Consider the following 19111-nt stretch of genomic DNA (forward strand, 5'->3'; position numbering starts at 1 on the left):
TGCCTGATGACAACCGGACAAGGGAGAATGGGGCCACGATGTCTATCATACGTATACATGAAGAAAATCAAATACTTGGCCTTCTAGTCGACTGCATGATTCTCGTCCCCAAGCTTGAGAGTAATGATAATCAAGTATCGTTTCCAGCGATGACTTTGTGAGCATCATACCTTTGAAACTGTGTTTTGACGTCATATGCGGTAGCAAAAACCATTCGGGATATTTATTGACAACTTTCAATGTTAGTATGATCTTTAATTCATCTCCGGGGAAATTACGGAAAAACTTCACACAAACATGTTGCTGTTGATTCGGATGTCCGACACAACGGTATATCCTGTAATACCTCAGGCATTTGAGTCTTAGCTCGGAGCCTTCACCGAAGGGAAACATCTCATCCACTTATGGGTAAGTGATTTCAATTTTGATTCAATACAGTCATGAACATTGCTATATTGTATGCTTTTATACACCGAGAATATTTTGAAATGGTCTACCGAAGGGCCCTAATAATACGCTCTATATCGATCGTCTATTTGCTGCTACTAGAACGGATTTGGATCATAATTTCCGAGGAGAAGCCCTATGGAGTTAAGTAAGTGGAAATTACTTAAACTTAGTCATACTAGACCCTTGGCACCAAGCATTATCGGTCCGTGACTCTTGGCGACTGGGTGCGTTTTTCTTTTCTCTATTCATGATGCCCCGGGCCGTGAATGACCCAATATAGCAACAAACTCCTTATGTGCAGCCTTACGGATATGACCATTCATTATATTTGTCTTTGTTTACAATACAGCAGACAAACTGCTAGTTTACAGTCTGAATTTTTCGCATGCTCTTCACCTCGTATTCGGCACATAGGGCACCAATCATCATTCTCCACGGACAAGATGGCTGCCCGCCGAGACCTTAGTCGCAGCATGTGAACAGAAATAGCAAAAAGCGTTTGGATTTAGACTATGATTCTGACAAGCATGGTAGGAAGTATCAGCACAGGACTGCTGTACCCCGTATTCTCGGAAATGGTCAGCCACCAAGTGTCAGATACGTATTGAGTCGCATGGTGTAGTATTCAGGCCATATAGCCGTTGTATGAAGGTCGTTAGTATAACTCGAGGTCAGAACGGTTTCAACCTGTTACTGTTATATGTTATGAGTTCTTGAGCAAGTAGTTAGTTTGGTTTTTCTACGGCGCACGCGACTAATCCATACTCGTCCAGTCCGGCCTCCGATCCTGGAGATGCGCCAGAGACCGTGTTAATATGCATTAACTCCTCAGTTTCACCCGTCTATTCCCTACTTAGTATAGATCGGCCGCTGCAGTCATCTCAGGGTCCAAAGCCGGGGACTTTCACTGGATGCAAGCGTAGGCTAGAACAACTCCACCACGGACGAGGTTGATTTAAATACGAGGTTTATTCTCTTCAAATTCAATAAGCAACCAGGGTCTATATATTACTGCTATGTTCCCCCTCCCGGACGGTTCACAGCTAAAAATCCAATCCCAACGATCGTTTAATTCCTTTGCTTGGATTCACTCTTCAAAAGACCCACGTCGCCGTCATGATACCATTATATGCACTTTTCCTAATTCCCCTGGTGAATGGATGGACCTTCCGCTACACCAACGCGACCAATGCCACCGAAATCGCCCGCGGCCAAGATTCACAGAACTGCACAAATTCCCCTATTGGTAAAGAAAAGCTTTTTACCTGGGATCCCGAGGGATCTAGTCTATGTGTCTCGATATACCGCGACCTCAAGTGTGACTCCAGGGCGGGATATGCATGCGGAATATGGAGAAAGAATGCCAGTGAAGCATTTGCGGCTTTCGATGTCCTGCCTGAGACGGATATTGATGCCAAACACCAAACCTCTACACTCGCGGTATCGACGTCTACATCCGCTACGACATCCATATCCACATCTTCATCTGTGTCTTCGGGATTGGTATCCGCAACCCCCACCGAGTCCACCGCAGTGTCTATAGCCAATTCCGACAGCGGCTCCTCTGGTCCATCTCTCTCCGGTGGTGCTATTGCAGGCATCGTGGTTGGCGTCGTAGCTGCGGTTGCCATTATAGTCACTTTCGCTGTCGTTCTCATCAGAAAGAGGAACAAAAAGAATGCCGCGGTTGCTAACCAGCATGGTGGTTATGGGCCCCATGAGGCAGATGCTACTAGATCATCGATAAGTGGTACTACCGCGGTTGTGGAGAAGGCAGCAGACTCAGCCGTGCGCCCATTCAGGCCTCCCCCTGGGTCCAAAATTGTTGAGTTGGTTGGAGGTGAAGTGAGTGCTGAACTGGGCAGCAGCCCCATAAGTGAGATGGATGGAAACAATATCAAGGAAGGTTTCAACCGGTTCTAATGTCTCATGAGCGGATATGTTGCTTTATTTTAGCTGAAGTTGCTGCTTGTGTCGAGATGTGTTTGATCTAGTTCTGTTAGCAGGAAGCTTGCATTTGGGTCTTTTCCCCTTCATTGCCACTTGGTGTTGATATTGATATCCGGCCCCACCAAAAGAGGAAAGCATTATTCTCTCTCCCCTTCTTCTCGTCAATTCCTTCTGCACTACGCTCAGCAATTATGAAATGACTACGTCCACTATAATTATTTCTTCACTTATCCGCACTTCTCGCTTGTTCTTCCATTAGACTTGAAAGGTTCCGCTTCTCTTAATCTCTCTACTCCAAGTGTACAGATAGCCTGCCTTCCACAAGATGAAATTGCATATATGAGAGACGAGCTGACTGGCAACCTAGTACACAGAGATCCCTCTTCATCAAATACCATGAGCGCGCAACGTGATTTTGTTATTGTTATGACTTCCATCTCCGAGTTGGAAGGCACATTCACCTGTCGGTACCTTCCTATTTAGGAAGTGTAGTGGGGATTCCAGAGTAGGATGACCAGGCGGTCATGTGATATAAAAGCAGCACTCCACTTCTATTCTTGGTAGTCACCCCATGGTTTTCTCCTCTCTAGCACCCTACTACTCCCAGTGACGACTCTAGTCTCACGCCTGTTTTGCAGGAAGGGCTGTCAGTGCCCCTGCTGTCCCAGTTTTAGAGTCCCCTCTTCAGTAGGTACTCTTCAGCCTTTTTAGTAAGCATAGGACATGAGTTTCGGCCGCTTATACAGCTTCGGCATTTCCTTTTAGTATCAAATCTCATCATTAACGGTATTGTAGCTAGGAGAATGGATAGATGCAAAGGAACAGTCTTAGCTGTATTAGGTATCTTTGTAGCTTGGAGTGACGTGTCATGAAAAATATAATCTATTAACTGGTGCTCTGGTATATATTATAAAAAAAAGACATAAAAACATAAAGTCTTTCATGTAATGTCTCACCAAGCCAAGCTCGGAAAGTTTGGGAGCCCTGAGAATGTCATTCCTGATCAGCTACAGCATACATCTCAATAATACAGTCTTTGCTTCACTGAACCAGCAGGAACATCTTGTGCCACGGTGGTTAACGCAAGACATCCAACGTCAGTTTCAGGCTGAACATCTCCAAGCCATAGTTTTGTGTCTCGCGTATTCTTGGACCATTCATCCGAAGACCATGTAGAAGATCCAACAATTCCTTCGATCTTATTTTGCAATAGGACAACGGAGATCGATCCTAGAAGATCGGGAGCGATCGTTATGAGGTGGAGATAGGCGCCCACCAGTGCAAAGCAGAAGATAACCACTGAAGAAACAATGAGAACGGCGAGCCAGGGACGGTCACATTTGACGATATTTTGCAGATGGGTGTTTTTGGCCATGAATTTGACGGGGGTATTCTTGATTTGGCTTCCTTTCTGTGTGATTTTCGTCATGTTAACAGAGCCCGTGAATGCCGAGGGGCTGATTCCGAGATAGAGCACGGAATTGAAGATCTGTGATAAACGCGTTCCAAAGACTTTCGGGGTTGTGGTCTTAGGCGACATAAGATTCTCGCCGAAGAAGTCCACGACGGGGTTATAAGGGTCGATGAAATATCCAATCAAGGGCTGTAGACCGCCATTCTGCTCGACATAGGGATACAGGGTAGTGAGTATATCCAACAATCCGTGGTTATAGCCTTTCGGAAGCTCGGGATCACCTGGCAAATTGAGATCGAAGACAGTCCAGTTTTTGTGGAAATGTGATTCATCCACCGACCGGCGAACGGAGGACAGGTTGCAAGTGTTTGTAGACTGACTTCCGCCTGAACTCTCGCATGTCACGTTGGAATCGACATAGGTCGTCGTAATGTCGCATATGGCTCGCGTTATGGGGGATCTATCATCGATAGCACCTGCATAACCGCGATCCCATGATTCCCATACCAGTTTGCGGGCATTTCGAGTCCTTGTCATTGATGCGTTGAGTGAGTACGAACATGGCTCCGAGATGGCAATCATAAACTGGTATCCACCCCATGCGCTCGTCCAGCTACAATCGTCGCCATTATCGGGGGATGGAGCACTTGACCCGGTGAAATTGGTGAAATTCAAAGTGTGGATTGTGTCGAAGACAGGGCAGGACACGGATAGATACGAGCCTGAGAGGGTAAATGATGTGTTGCCGGAGCCGGGTAAGCCAATCACCGGCATGCCGACAAGAGACGCGTATGTCAAGTTGTTGTTTTGGGGTGCATTCATCCAACCCGTACTGTTTGTCTCGAGATTCTCAATCACAGGAGGGCGGATGTTACCCCAGAGGTCTTGGTTGCGGGTCGCAAGTATCCTACCCGCAGCCAAGGAGGCAGTCATGGGGTTAGCGACCGATGTTATGGCTTCCGTTACCATTTGGTGGTAGCCGTACTGGTACGGAGTAAAGGTGCTTAAAGTAGTCAACTCGACCGGATTACCTGGGTAACTCGGGACGATTGAAATTACCCGGAGAGATGCTTGACTGCCTAACGGAGACAGGCACCATAGCAGAACGGTAAAGACGGCGACAAAGTTTACCGCGCGCAGCCTGATCTGGGTGAGAATGGCTCCTGTGATATTCTGGCTGCCGAGACATTGCTCTACTAGCCCGATCGTCGCTCCTCCAGTGGTCTGGATGCGCCATGATGCAATACTTTTGATGCTGCTACCGGCAATAGCGGCGAAAAGGACTGGGAATACAGTGGGCGCCTTTGGGAGGAAATGTGGTGTCAGCTAGATTCGACGATCTTGAGGACGAGTGTAGGATTGGGGCAACTAACATATTGAGAGACTTCAAATAGTTTGGAGCCCATGGAGTCTGGGCCCGCCGGTTTTCCATCGATACAAGAAACCCATATACCGAACACCGTGAAGAGCAAGGCTACAATGGCAAGAGCCAAGTCCCATATTAGACGAGAAATTCTATCCAACTGAGAGACCTTGAGGGGTTGGGGTTGGGGTCGATATTTCTGGTCGTCGATCTCAGGGAGTTCGATTGCCGTATAAGATTGGAATTCTGATGGTCTCGAGTAATTTTCCTCGCCTGGTAAAGCTCCGTAGGGGGCACTTTTCAATTGCCTCATGTCGGGGAGTTTGAGGGGGTTCTCAAACCAAAAATCTCCTAACAGCGATATGGCGGGGATTTATTAATTTATGCGTTACGGGTTACAGAGTACACAGCCCCTCATGCAGGAGAAATAAGTGTTTGTTTTTAAAGCGGGCGTGAAGGATCTAGACTCTCATGAGCGCAAAGCAATATTAGACGGTTGGCAAATGGGCTCCGGAATCCTGTCTGAGTCATGCGAGGCTAAAAATGCCATTTGGCCATGATTGCCATTTACTGATCCTTCAGCCCTTAAATGTAGTTGATTGGGTATGAGCCTCATAACCAGCCCCCTAAAACCGGGGCCTCAATTCGTCGATCCATTCAGCCCTTGTCACACAGTACAGTTAGTTACCCGGGCCTTGGGGCAAGGTAAATCAGGTATCCAGTATGACACTAGACAGGGGCTAACTGGATTTGTACAATATTACAATATTATGAGGCTGGACAAGATCTCACTCTGTTTGTCAAAGCACGTACAGTTCTACAGTAGAATTCAAAAACACTGGTCACTCAGGGTGGTTAGTCATCCAACTTGGCAGTGAAATTTACCCGAATGTATCGCAACTTCTCATCGCAAATGCCTCCCTGCTCTCATCCGCTTTGCGTTCTAAGATGGATCTATCTCTGTTCTGCCAAAGTAACCTTCTTTATACACAGGAGTCATTGTCAAAATATCAGCCTGGGGGATACCATCCAGTCAACCTCGGAGATACATTTGAAAATGATCGTTATAAGATACATCACAAGTTAGGATGGGGTGGCTTTTCCACAGTATGGCTTGCGAAAGACAGAGAGTCAGTTTATCCTGTAGCCGTCTCATGTGCCTCCCACCCTGACAAGGTGGGATGATGGCATTACCGCCCCCATCCAGGTATGGGGCGGTAAGACGGGGCTACCAACTTTATTCATTTCTAGCTAATCTCACGCCAGCCGAAATCAATGGGTCTCTTTGAAAATCATGACCGCAAATTCGCCGATATCGCGAGAGCTACAAATTTTGAAAATTCTAGAGAGGCAATCTCCGAAAGGGCTTTCTGCAAACTATATTGTTCAGCTGCTTGATGCCTTTATACATAAAGGCCCTAACGGAACCCACCAATGTCTTGTTTTTGAATTACTTGGTCTTTCAGTTGATAAGGTCCTCTCGGACTACTATGAGGCTCACGATGAACTCGACTCGGAAACTGTGCTACGAATTTCTACGCAGCTTTTAAAAGCCGTCAAATTCATTCACAGTGCCGGCATATGCCACGGAGGTAAGGGAGCTTCCCCTTTCTATAGTCGACCTTTTTACTGATATATCATTAGATATCAGTAGTCGGAACATTGCATTTAGTTGTACTCATTTGTCTAAACAGACTGAGGAGCAGCTTTTTGATATTCTTAGATTCCCGGAAATTGAGCCGCTGAAACGGGTTGATAGCACGCCTCTGGGTAATGAATTGCCCGCCCAACTGATTAAGGCAGTAGAATAGACTGAGTAGATAGACGAGGACGATGAAGATATTCAGCTCCTCGATTTCGGCGAGAGTTTTTATCAAGGATAGGAACCTCAGAAGCTGGCCCAGCCGGCTTTATTGAGGGTACCAGAGATGATTTTCACTGACCACTTTGATTATCGCGTCGACTTATGGCGCACAGGTTGCATGGTACGTTAATATTATTTCTTTGAAGGAAATATACTTATGGCGAATTGTAGATTTATTCCTTCTTATTCACGACTTGGCCATTCTGGTATCTTAGCGAGGACGAAATTTTAATTTACCAGATGATTGGCTTCGTGGAGAGGTTGCCGGCTAAGTGGGAATCAATGCTGAGGAGTTCTAGACATAATCTGGAGCTAGAAGATGGTAAGTAAAGTAAATTGATCCACATACAGAACTGTTGCTAATTTTGTTCGAAGATTACGGAACCTCGAAGCTTGAACGGAAGTTTGCTGGTTTACCCGATCCAACACTCAAACCTCTACTTCATGTGATCCAAGGGTTGATGCGATTTTTACCCTCTAGTCATCTTACTGCAGAAGAGGCACTTGATTTGCTGGGTAATGTTCAAGATTGATGGACAGATTAAGCAAATAGATTTAATGTGACGTGCCAGGTCTTGCGAAGATAGAAGAGTGCATTCAATATAGAATAACTTAGATGGAGAGAAAGAAGCAGCAAGTTGCAAAGTGGGAAGCTGCCTATTGATAGCTGCCCCTTTGCAAACATTGCAAACATTGCAAACATTGAATATCTCGCGTAGTTATCTAGCCAATAATCTAATGAAACAAACAGCAGATACTCGCCGATCCGTCAAGTCATAGGATAGACAATCATACAGCTTCGTACTCAACTGTATATGATGCATGACATTTTAAGGGCAGTTCCAAGTGTAGATAGGCTTGCTTGATGAGAGCTTGAAAAGAACAGGCAAGCTTCGCCCCACTCTAACCCTAGTGGAACCGAAAATCATTTTCTCAGACATAATCCAGTCTCTTCTTATGCTAACTAGCAAACCAGTTTGCCAAGGCGCAGCGGTTATGGCGAACGAAAATGTATACGGAGTATAGGTTTTGTATTCGTTGTCTTTCTATTATAATTTCTTTTTCCAGCCCACATGTATTTGGAAGCTGCCTTGGGAGATAGCTGTTTCCTCTGCGATTCTTTTTTTAGAATTAAGGGTTCAGACCCTTGAATGAAAGCTGGGGTACGGAGTACCGATACTACTCTGTACAAATGGGCACCTTTATTGTTGACTTCTTGGTGATGCTATACTTTAAGATCTGTACTAGTAGCAGGGTCGCTGTCGGTGGTTTCCCCGACCCTTCACTGACTCTCAGACTCTCCCAGTCTACTGCTAATAGTCACGTCGGTATACAGTGGCTATTATGATACCCCATCTTGGATCTTGTTCCTAAGTGCCGAATAGACTTCCGATGTCTAGATCGTACCATGGTTCGCGACCGGGGCTCGGAGCGTATTACCGTGTTGGGACTGATCGTACACCGCTCTGCAAACTGCCGTAGCACTTTGGACGGATCAACCGGGGAAGCTACACTCGATGACGCCGTCAGTTACCATCAAAATGATGAAAATGGCCGTCCGATCCCTGGGAACCAGATGGTCCAAATCTTTCGCTTGGTCGATTCCCATATATATTATGTTCATTCCCTAGATAAAATTCGTCTTCGAAATCCAATTGAATTTTGTATCCTTCAGCATTTCAGCATGTCTCATCGGAGTCACAGCCCACATGATTCTATCAGCAGTGCAAGTGATGACCTCAGTACCATCCCGACGATTGATGATCGCCGTCTGTCGGGAGCTGAGCCCATGCCCTCAGGAGGCCTCACTCATCGCCAAAGCAATCCCAACGAAGTCGAGCTAGAGCGAATTAATACTTATCGACTCCAACATCGCACAACTGTTGGCTCCGGCATAGGAATCACACCGCGTGATCAGTGGATCCCTCTCGGAGCTGGGAAGCCTCATCCTCCATCACTCCCAGACCCGGAACAATACGTCGTCGAATTCAACGATGCAGACGATCCTATGCACCCCCAGAATTGGTCCCTCGCAAGCAAAATCGGTATATCAGTGACCCTAGCATATACAACATTCGTTTCGTCTTTCGCAAGTGCCATCTTCTCCTCCACGGTCGGACATGTCAGTGCTCACTTTCATATCAGCACGGAAGTCGCTGTGCTCGGTGTGACGCTATACGTTCTGGGATTTGCTTCGGGCCCAACGGTGTGGGCACCGGCAAGTGAGCTCATCGGGAGAAGATGGCCGATCTGCGTTGGTATGTTCGGGTACTCTATTTTCTCCATTGCGGCAGCGACCAGCAAGGACGTCCAGACTTTGATGATATCGCGATTCTTTGCCGGATTTTTCTCTGCTAGCCCGATCGCTATTGTTCCGGCCGTGTACGCCGATATTTGGAATAACCAGACGCGCGGTGTGGCTATCGCTATGTTCGCCATGGCTGTGTTCGTGGGACCATTCGCGTCTCCATTCACTGGTGGCTTCATCACCATGTCTTACCTGGGATGGCGGTGGACGATGTACATCTCCTCTTTCATGGGATGGCTGGCCACTGGTCTTTGTCTTCTTTTCTTGAAAGAGACCTATGCACCCGCTGTCCTTGTGGAAAAAGCCGTCATCCTGCGACGGCAGACACACAACTGGGGAATCCGCGCGAGACAAGAAGAGATCGAGCTCGATTGGGGCGATCTGATCACGAACAATTTCAGTCGGCCATTCCGCATGCTTTTCACCGAGCCAATTGTTTTCCTGGTAAGTTGTGCGTGAATATCTCGAGCCGGTCCAAACTAACCTTACCTCAGATCTCTCTCTGGATGAGCTTTGTATATGGCCTGATGTACGCGCTTCTCGGTGCGTACCCCGTTGTATTCCAAGGAATCCACGGAATGAATCTCGGTGTTGGAAGTCTTCCATTCATCGGATTGATCATCGGCGAGTTTCTAGCTGGCGCCTATCTCCTTTATGATCAGAGGGCATATACCAAAAAGTTGGCTGCCAACAATGACATGCCCATTCCGGAATGGAGACTTCCTCCCGCCATCCTTGGAGGTATTTGCTTTTGTATCGGGCTCTTCTGGTATGGCTGGACTGGATGGACAAAGTCAATCCATTGGATGGCCCCCACAGCCAGCGGAATCATGACTGGATTCGGCATTTATGTCATCTTCCTGCAATGCTTCAATTACTTGATTGACTCATATTTGACATTGTATGACTTCTGGGGGTTTTTTTTCCGTGGAACTATATACTGACTTTGAAATAGTGCCGCATCTGTCTTTGCTGCGAATACTATCATTCGATCGGCGGTGGGAGCTGCATTCCCCCTGTTCTCGAAGCAGATGTTCATCAACTTGGGTGTGCAGTGGGCCGGCACACTTCTTGGGTGTCTGGCGCTCATCATGATCCCGATTCCCTTGCTATTCATCAAATACGGACCTGCGTTGCGCAAGAGATCTAAGTTCGCTCCAGTCTTCGAGCGTCCTCTTCCATCAAGGTCGGAGAAAACAGAGTCTGTTTAGGCGTGACCTTTACGTTTGCATTTTCATACATAAAATTTCCCTGTTGCTAATAATGAAATCCATAGAATTTTAAAAATTGTAACCTTAATCACTGAACTGTCTCTGTGTGGGTCATTCGTTTAAATGGATGAAGTACTCCGTAGAAGGCCGGCCATAGGTTGCGATCCTGTGGGTTTTGTTGCATTGACCAAAGGAAAGTCGACAATTTCTCTGGATTATCTACGCAAAATTCAGGCTGCGGTCTTTCATCCGAATAAACAGTGATATGATCACTCTTACCCTGAACAAAGTTGAACATAAGATGTATCAAACCTCCGTTCAATTCGGTAGATATACACCCAGGCCAAAGAGTATTTCATTTGTGGCAAAGTGGAATAACTTGGCATACGTCAGTTTAGAATAGCAATCCGGAGAGTGTGGAGTAAGGAGACAATGTACCAAGTCTAAAGACCAGATATCGATTTTGACTCTAGGCCAAGTGACGGGATCAGAGGAATTGGGGCCATTTGGACGGCCATTGAGCGCCTTGGGATTTTACATCTAAAAATAAATCCCGTACCTCCACCTAAATCATCATTCTTGACAATCAATGCTGGAAGGTCGGCATCGTCTAGCAGACCATGGGGGCTTTGAGACACCATCAGATACTCAGGAGCACTCTTGTCGGTCTAAATCCAGGGAGCCAACAGACATGGCAGCATTCGGGAGGCGTGAATAGATTACTGATCACGTCACACTCCACAGAGGATAATATATTGGCAAGGTTGACAAGATTGCGTGGTTCCATTTCCCAGTGGGTTGATACCGATGGTGGAACATGATGCATTGCACGATAGCCCTCGGCACGGTATGCTTCAACTTGAAAACGTCGTGCACCTTCTTTAAGCGGCGCATAATGGATGGCAAAGATGCTGCGATAGCTCTATGTAAGAGACTGATCGAATAAATCCTAGTTGAGGCGACTTCATGATTACTTCCAGCACGTGCCCTGTGCTATAGCAACGGTGACGACGCGTGGATACTACGTGAAGATAATCTGTCTGCTGTGCACTGTCTATACGCCGTGCGCCGTACTCCGCATGTATCCAAGAGATCAGCACGAGATATCCAGAAGAATTGACTTTCTGGTGCCTCGTGGTTCACGTGGCGGAGCGGAGCGGTTTAGTCTGACGCAACCCCTTTTCTCCTGGCAGAGCACATCCGTGCTAGCAAATGCCAATCTGTATCCCGTACCGAGATGTAAATCAGATGGATGAAGGCTTATTCGTGCCAGACCGAACGCATCCGATATCTGCGGGTGAGATTCGTTGATGGCCCACGATCGGATATGGCCGCCGGATATCCCAGAGCCAAGAGACTGGGGATATTCGATGGATGGTCCTTATTAAGGTCATCGGCTTCCTCCGTTATCGAGAACCCTGCATCTTTCCAAGTAACACGACACACAGAAAATCGATAAGATAGACAGCTCACGAGGGCTGAGCGCCCCGGCGTCTTGGCATTGCGGGCGTCTTGGCATTGCAGGAATGTTCATGTGCAACATTTTCGAAAGCACATGGAGATCTTTTTTGGATGTTCCAAGGGTGGATTCGGACACGTTGGATTTGCAGGGACTCGAAATAATGTCCGGACCTTTTTTTTCATCACCTGGTTGTCGAGTTCTTCGTTCACAAACAACCTTCGAAGGGTTGAACAAAACCCTGTCGGCAACGGTATAGCCAATGAGGACGGCCAGACGGCAGGTTACGGGTGAAACACGACCCCACCAAGGCATAAACCCCGGAGATAACTGTATTTGGAGGCGAAACTAATTTTTTTTTGCTGACTTCTTATCAACAGCTTGTGGTTGGCCAAGAGAGCACATTGAGATTTGCCCTATTTCTCCCTTGGACCCTATATCCTGCACACCTCCACTGCGGGAACATCTTTAAATACTGCGTCTTAAAGACGACAGCATCCCCGGAATTCGCTGTCTCCACCACACACGATCGTGATACTCTTTCACAATGGGTTTCGCTAACTGGGTTCACAAAACCAACGTGCGAGTTGCTCGCAGTCCCGTGGGGACATGGTTTCGTCTAGAGGGCTCTGGCCATGTAAGTGATACTACATTCATTCTATGTGATTCTGCGATCGCAGCAATATTGAATGTGATATTAAACCATGCCTCAGCCTAGAGAAAGGAAGGGTAGTTACTTCTTCACTGAAATCCGCGCCGGCCTCGCCACATTTTTCGCCATGGCATACATCATCTCCGTCAACAGCAACATTACCTCTCTGACCGGTGGAACCTGCGTCTGCCCCGAGGAAGACATGAAAGATTTCTGCGCAACTAATGTCGAGTACGCTCTGTGCACACAAGAAGTCAATCACGACCTCATCACCGCCACCGCCGCCATCGCCTGTCTCTCGACTTTCTGCATGGGTTTCTTCGCCAACCTGCCTATTGCGCTTGCGCCTGGAATGGGTCTGAACGCTTACTTCGCTTTCACCGTTGTTGGAGTCCGTGGTAGCGGCATGGTCCCGTACTCGACTGCCCTCCTCGCTGTCTTCGTGGAAGGATGGGTATTCTTGGGCTTGACGTTGATCGGTATGCGCCAGTGGCTGGCGCGCGCCCTGCCAAAGTCTATCAAACTCGCGACCGGTGTCGGCATCGGTCTCTACCTCGCATTGATCGGTTTGACCTACAGTGCTGGTATTGGAATGGTTCAGGGTGGCACTGACACTCCCATTGAGTTGGCTGGATGTGCGGACTTCCCCGCCAATTACGACCCCGATACGGGCCTGTGTTTGAGCAGCACTAAGATGCGCAGTCCTACTATGTGGGTTGGTATCTTCTGCGGCGGTATTATGACGGTCATGCTCATGATGTACCGCATCAAGGGTGCTGTCATCATGGGTATCTTGTTGGTTTCTATCATCTCGTGGCCTCGCACTACGCCCGTCACTTACTTCCCCTACACTGAGCTCGGAACCAGCAGGTTTGATTTCTTCAAGCAAGTTGTCACTTTCCATCCTATCAAACGTATTCTAGTCGCTCAGGATTGGAACTTGGCTGGCAAGGGCGGCAAGTTTGGACTGGCTTTCATCACATTCTTGGTATGTCGCAAGCTTTCTATACACGCAGAGGTTCAAGACTAACATCTCTTCAGTATGTCGATATTCTGGACACCACAGGAACAATGTACTCCATGGCCCGATTCGCCGGCGCAATCAACGAGGAGACCCAAGATTTCGAGGGCAGCGCCATTGCCTACATGGTTGACGCTATTTCCATCTCAATCGGATCCCTTCTCGGCAGTCCCCCCGTCACAGCATTCGTCGAGTCCGGCGCCGGTATTTCCGAGGGCGGCAAAACAGGTCTGACATCATGCGTCACCGGCATTGCGTTCTTCATCGCGATATTCTTCGCTCCGATTTTCGCTTCCATTCCACCTTGGGCCACGGGTTGTACGCTCGTGATTGTCGGTGCGATGATGGCCCAGTCTGCCGCCGATATCAACTGGCGCTACTACGGTGATGCGATCCCCGCCTTCCTCACCATCGCTATCATGCCGTTCACATACAGCATTGCCTACGGTCTGATCGCCGGTATCACCAGCTACATCACCCTGAACGGCATTGCCTGGTGTCTTGAGAAAGTCACCTTTGGTCGCATTGTCCCGCCTAACAAGGACGAGTCCGATCCTTGGTCCTGGAAGCTCCAGGGCGGCTTCCTTCCACCCTGGGTTAACCGTGCTGCTCATGGAAAGAAGGACTTCTGGAAACCTGATGAGGAGTATGCGGCGCAGCGGGTTACTCCCGGTGAGGCTGTGTCTTTCTCTTCCGCGTCGGAGGAACGGGTGGCACTTGAGAAAGGTCATGAACCTACTGCTAAAGCAGCCTAAATATTTCGAGGATGAAGGAGGCCAGTTGCACTGTGGTTGGTTATATTTTTAATTCGCACGGCATTATACCAGATATGTTCATTTTGTATACCTTTTTCTATGTATTTATTGACTTCCTATCTACACCTGCTGTCTTTCGGTGGTGTTCTACATGCCACAAAATGAATGTATTGCTTAATACCACCCAAAGTCTTTCGTATGTGCAGTCGAGATTTACCATCCATATTGAAGACTTACCCCGAAAGGATCAGCGGCGCACCTGTAACCATGCATTAGCTGGAAAAACTCGCGAAATGACTGAGCTCCATCTCCATCACTTTCTCCTTTCGAGAACAAATTTTCATAGAGTTGGGGTATAAAACGGCCCTCGGGCATTCACCAATATACTAAGCGTATAGAGTAGGAGAAGTTGACGTTCATAATTATCGAAAAGAAAAGTTCAAAGCCTAGATAATATACCAGGCCTTGACAAGTGCTGCAGCACCTCGCAGAACCAAATTTAGTGCTAAGCGAGAGTTTGAAGTTTGCTTTGTTTGCATTGTTTGCAAAGGTCAACCATATAAGCAGGCCGCTTCCCACTTTGCAACTTGCTTCTTCTCTCTCTCTCTCTAAGTTATTTTGAATTGATGCACTCTTCTATCTTTGTAAGACCTGGCACGTCACAGCCATCGCGATCTCAGAAGAGAATTCACTGCTCAAGGGACGACTATAAATCATCAGCATTAGCACAACAAGATTGACCTGTCCTAATTAGATTAGACCACTGTGCCAATAGTGATATCATCATCCCAGACGGTAAGTCCGCTTATGCCTTCTAGGTAGTCTTTTTGATACTCATAACCAAGCCAGAGGCTGGATCGAAAGTTGAACAGCTACGTACTACTTGAACCTACAGACAAAACAAAGGACTTCCTCGGTGACTTCCTCGAGATCCTTCCTCCTGGCGGAAAAGAAAATCTGGAGGTGGACATTTTAGAGTGTTCAAACGATGAGAAGCTTCGGCAACTAGTCCAAAGCATTAAAACCGGCTTATTGATTCCATTGAAAGAACAGGGTGGTAAAATACCCACTGAGGTCACTCTGTCTCCGCATTCTGGCGTTGAAGATTCAATTGAGGATCTTAGCTCTCAGTCGCAACTCTGGAACCGCTGTTTAGAAAGAGATGGTAATAAATGTCTTGCAACGGGGCTGTATAGTCACGCTCACGCCTATCCACGGAACGCAGTAACGACCTATCTTGAAGCGGCCTATATTATTCCATTTGCACTCGGATCTTTTCAAGCCAATCACCGACACAGAAATACAGCGATTTGGGTTAACCTAAGGCGCTACTTCCCAGTTCTTCGCAATATGTGCTTTACCTCGGAACAGATCAATTCGGAGAATAATATCATGATGCTAGATAACGACATTCATAAGGAATTCGGTCATTTCAGACTTATTTTCGAGGAAACCGGAACTCCTCAACGATATCGAATTAAGACCTTTCCGGATACCGTTATAAAGACAAGCCGTCTCTTACCTGAAAATCGGATTGTTAATTTCGGAGTTCATAACGGAAGTTGGGAACTTCCAGATCCTAGACTTCTCCAAATCCACGCTTCCATTGGAAACTTTCTACATGTGAGTGGCCAGGCAGAGGTAATCGATAAGATCCTCGGAGATTTTGAAGACTGTGATGAACTTGCCCCGAGTAGAAGCACCAACGTGGAAGACCTTGCAATGACCAGCCTCGCCTACTAGATGGGAGGAGTCTTGTGTCTCTTCTCTTTGTTTTTCTTGCCACCGAGGACAGAGCATTCTACAATTTAGCACAAGGGTGATGGATCTTAAGGGCATTATACTCATATATATACAACCGTCACATTTCCTGGCCCATTCAAGGTCGCCCTCAAGGTTTCCCAAAGATACCGCTGCGTTAGGTCGCGCAACACCAGGGCTTTCCATGGCTGCTGGGAGCTGCTTGCTGGTAATGTAGCTCTTCTCGACAATTATCCCAGCTTCCTTGTTCCCTTTTACAGCCTTGATATATGGCTTTCTCTCGCGGGTTTCCGTGATATATATAGTTGGTTCGGGTATGACGATATTCTGAAGTATTTGATAGTTAGAGATAATCAACAAAACCAACATGATTCACAAATATGGAATCAGCCTGTATTTATTCATCCTGGCGCTCTTAGAATCCAGAGCGGACCGTCCATATAATTACGTAGGTCGCATATGAAACTAGCCTGCCCACATAGTTAAGTGTGTAGCAAGGATACTTGAGCGACGTCACGTCAATTGTCCAAGCAGAAGCCAGAGATTATCCATATATTTGAAAGCAACTATACTCTCGATAAAAAAGTGGTTATTTGTACAGGAGGAGGTCTCTTATCAGGTACTGGTAATCATGGCCACATCCGGGGTAATCATCCGCCGGGCAAACATCCTGGATGACAAAGCAATGAAAATGGCCAAGCACTAACTAGCGATGCTGTTTCATAGTGTGATACGGAGAGGATCGCATGGTTTCTATTAGGTTGGGTGAGCCAACGACTAAGTACGATCTAGTACAGGAGTTGGGAGTACCCAAGTGTGTCACTGAGAGGCACTGTCGATGGGAAGCAGTATCTTGGACTAAAGACTATCGACCAGATGCTCCAGGAGCGGATTAGCGGTGTTCGATATGGTGTTGTACCTCAACATCAGATTTGGGCTTGGAGTCGCCCTGCCGGTGCCGGAGGTTATCACCTTTATCCCCGAAGGAAACATTTGCTTCTGGCGAGGTTTGGGTGGATCGATGATGGTCATGGATCTAGATCGCCGCATGACTATTGGTTATGCCATGAACAAAATGGGACCAGGGGCCATGGGCAACGCCAACGCCAAGGCTTACATCGACGCGATTTATGAAATCATGGCGGATAAGAAGCGGTCTGTGTCCTTGTGATGTATGAATGTATGATTTTGCTTGCACAAATTGAACGCCCTTGGACATAATTTCAGATGTGAATACAGAAAGAACTTGAGACCCTGAACGATGAGGCCAAATATGGTCGGGCTAAATTGATCAGTAATTCTCATCTAATATGAAGATTCCGGTGAGTGGGCAGACATGATAATAGGTAGGTGTTAAATAGTCAGAAATGGAGTGTTGAGAAAGTTGAGAAATTGAGATCACTGTATTTATTTTTTAAAAAAAGTGCAGTAATTTAGTATGAGTAGTAAAATACCATATTAAATACCATGTTGATCTATACGCTAGTAAATTCACTGTGGAAGTAGGTGAATCTTTCTAGGGTAGACTGTTGTACTTCGACCTCGAGAAGCTCAACGTGATACTAGCTCGGACCGTTAAGGAAAATGTACGTACTAGATCCCTAATAAATGGGATAGATTATAGGTCAATAGTGGTACAGTCCTTTGTAGAGCTATCTCAAAGAATACACGGAAAATCGAAGAAGAATATGGGGGAAGATGGGCAGGGAGCCCGATAGCAGACCATAACAGAATAGAGGCATCTGGGGACGATGGGCAGTGAGCCGAGAGCAAACTAGAACATATCAGAATAAGATTCTAGTGATTTCGAGGAAATCATTGACGTTGAGAAGGAGATCATGTTCTCCTGGTCCTGGAAGTCGGTCGTAAACAGCGACAAATGGAAGACATAAGGGGGCCCCGACAACATTGTTGCGCCGGACGTAGACCTCCTGCGCTGAGTATGCCTGCTGGGTGGGAGTCGGTTGGTTGGTAAGTGGAGGGATATTGACGAGCTGCGCGCGGAGTGAATCAAGATATGCTCGAGTGAGTGGGGATGGGGCACCGGGGGGGCTAGCTGCCATTTTTCAAACGTGACTTCAGTCGCCTTAATCGAGATAAGAATGACAATGCGCACCAGACCCTGGGAAATTATGAACCATCTCTTAGCGTCTTCGCGGAGCCGAGGGAGAGATTCAGAAACTCCTGTCTCGATGACAAAGGTCGGCCATGACCCACTTGGAAGCCCATTGGGGCAGCGAATTGGTGGTAGGAATGCGTGATCTCCCTGTTTACCTACACCGACAGTAGGCTTGTATGTAGCTGTTCCAGTCCAGATCATCTCTGACCACCTTAGTCCCATTGCAGTAAGCTTCATGTCGATTGCTCGACCGAGTTGGTTTGTCACTGCATCATGGCGTTCTGACGGAACCACTTTAATCAGCCCTGTCGTCCCCTCCCATTGGAAACGATACTCAATGCCCCCCAGACTAGTCTGATGCTCTTCGTCGAGCTTTTTGATTGTTAGGGCCGATAGATTGAGGACAACGATGAACTGGTTTCCATCTCCCTTCTCTTGTAGAGACTTTAGTAACTGCTTAGCTTCAAGCCGTAGGCCCTTGAAGCGTGAAAAGGTCCGTATAATACAGTCCGTGGGAAGAGCAGACATGAGGGAAGTGAAGGACATGCTTGTCTCGGTCTTGCCTTTATCTGTCTGGGGTGGGAGAACGAAATCAGAATCATCGTGATCACTAACGACGGATGGCAGAGTCATGATGATGCAGCCAAACGGGAATGGTTCGTGTGACGTGATTGGATGAGACTTTCGGGACAGGGGAAGGCGGAGTTATTTCCCGTCCTTCCGCCCCCAAATTACCTAATTTCCAATACCGCCTTCCTGATCTAGTACCACTCATAATTCTGCC

At 47.2% G+C, this 19111-nt stretch overlaps 9 protein-coding genes across 9 annotated transcripts; 6 read left to right on the top strand and 3 right to left on the bottom strand.

The window, feature by feature from the left end:
* Positions 1-1566: 1566 nt before the first annotated feature.
* N7518_000758 (uncharacterized protein) lies at positions 1567-2373 on the top strand (the record flags this gene model as incomplete). The annotated part of the gene is made up of 1 exon (XM_057181686.1): positions 1567-2373. One exon carries the CDS (start codon positions 1567-1569, stop codon positions 2371-2373), a length of 807 nt encoding a protein of 268 aa, XP_057047036.1.
* A 1048-nt stretch (positions 2374-3421) lies between these two features.
* Positions 3422-5490, bottom strand: N7518_000759 (uncharacterized protein; the record flags this gene model as incomplete). The annotated part of the gene is made up of 2 exons (XM_057181687.1): positions 3422-5140; positions 5188-5490. The coding sequence occupies 2 exons, from the start codon at positions 5488-5490 to the stop codon at positions 3422-3424; spliced, it is 2022 nt and encodes a 673-aa protein (XP_057047037.1).
* A 635-nt stretch (positions 5491-6125) lies between these two features.
* Positions 6126-6466, top strand: N7518_000760 (uncharacterized protein; the record flags this gene model as incomplete). Its single annotated transcript, XM_057181688.1, has 3 exons — positions 6126-6353; positions 6385-6394; positions 6429-6466. 3 exons carry the CDS (start codon positions 6126-6128, stop codon positions 6464-6466), a joined length of 276 nt encoding a protein of 91 aa, XP_057047038.1.
* A 5-nt stretch (positions 6467-6471) lies between these two features.
* Positions 6472-7574, top strand: N7518_000761 (uncharacterized protein; the record flags this gene model as incomplete). The annotated part of the gene is made up of 6 exons (XM_057181689.1): positions 6472-6769; positions 6822-6947; positions 7002-7043; positions 7104-7162; positions 7213-7363; positions 7417-7574. 6 exons carry the CDS (start codon positions 6472-6474, stop codon positions 7572-7574), a joined length of 834 nt encoding a protein of 277 aa, XP_057047039.1.
* Positions 7575-8725: 1151 nt separating this feature from the next.
* N7518_000762 (MFS transporter) lies at positions 8726-10560 on the top strand (the record flags this gene model as incomplete). Its single annotated transcript, XM_057181690.1, has 3 exons — positions 8726-9793; positions 9844-10250; positions 10305-10560. The coding sequence occupies 3 exons, from the start codon at positions 8726-8728 to the stop codon at positions 10558-10560; spliced, it is 1731 nt and encodes a 576-aa protein (XP_057047040.1).
* A 2006-nt stretch (positions 10561-12566) lies between these two features.
* On the top strand, positions 12567-14447 carry N7518_000763 (NCS2 family permease; the record flags this gene model as incomplete). Its single annotated transcript, XM_057181691.1, has 3 exons — positions 12567-12656; positions 12733-13659; positions 13713-14447. 3 exons carry the CDS (start codon positions 12567-12569, stop codon positions 14445-14447), a joined length of 1752 nt encoding a protein of 583 aa, XP_057047041.1.
* Positions 14448-16064: 1617 nt separating this feature from the next.
* N7518_000764 (uncharacterized protein) lies at positions 16065-16577 on the bottom strand (the record flags this gene model as incomplete). Its single annotated transcript, XM_057181692.1, has 2 exons — positions 16065-16186; positions 16304-16577. The coding sequence occupies 2 exons, from the start codon at positions 16575-16577 to the stop codon at positions 16065-16067; spliced, it is 396 nt and encodes a 131-aa protein (XP_057047042.1).
* Positions 16578-17115: 538 nt separating this feature from the next.
* On the top strand, positions 17116-17379 carry N7518_000765 (uncharacterized protein; the record flags this gene model as incomplete). The annotated part of the gene is made up of 1 exon (XM_057181693.1): positions 17116-17379. One exon carries the CDS (start codon positions 17116-17118, stop codon positions 17377-17379), a length of 264 nt encoding a protein of 87 aa, XP_057047043.1.
* Positions 17380-17982: 603 nt separating this feature from the next.
* N7518_000766 (uncharacterized protein) lies at positions 17983-18960 on the bottom strand (the record flags this gene model as incomplete). Its single annotated transcript, XM_057181694.1, has 1 exon — positions 17983-18960. The coding sequence occupies one exon, from the start codon at positions 18958-18960 to the stop codon at positions 17983-17985; it is 978 nt and encodes a 325-aa protein (XP_057047044.1).
* Between the last annotated feature and the right edge of the window lie 151 nt (positions 18961-19111).

This window comes from Penicillium psychrosexuale (assembly GCF_028828465.1).
Source record: "Penicillium psychrosexuale strain IBT 29551 chromosome Unknown utg000001l, whole genome shotgun sequence".
NCBI classification, from domain to species: domain Eukaryota; kingdom Fungi; phylum Ascomycota; class Eurotiomycetes; order Eurotiales; family Aspergillaceae; genus Penicillium; species Penicillium psychrosexuale.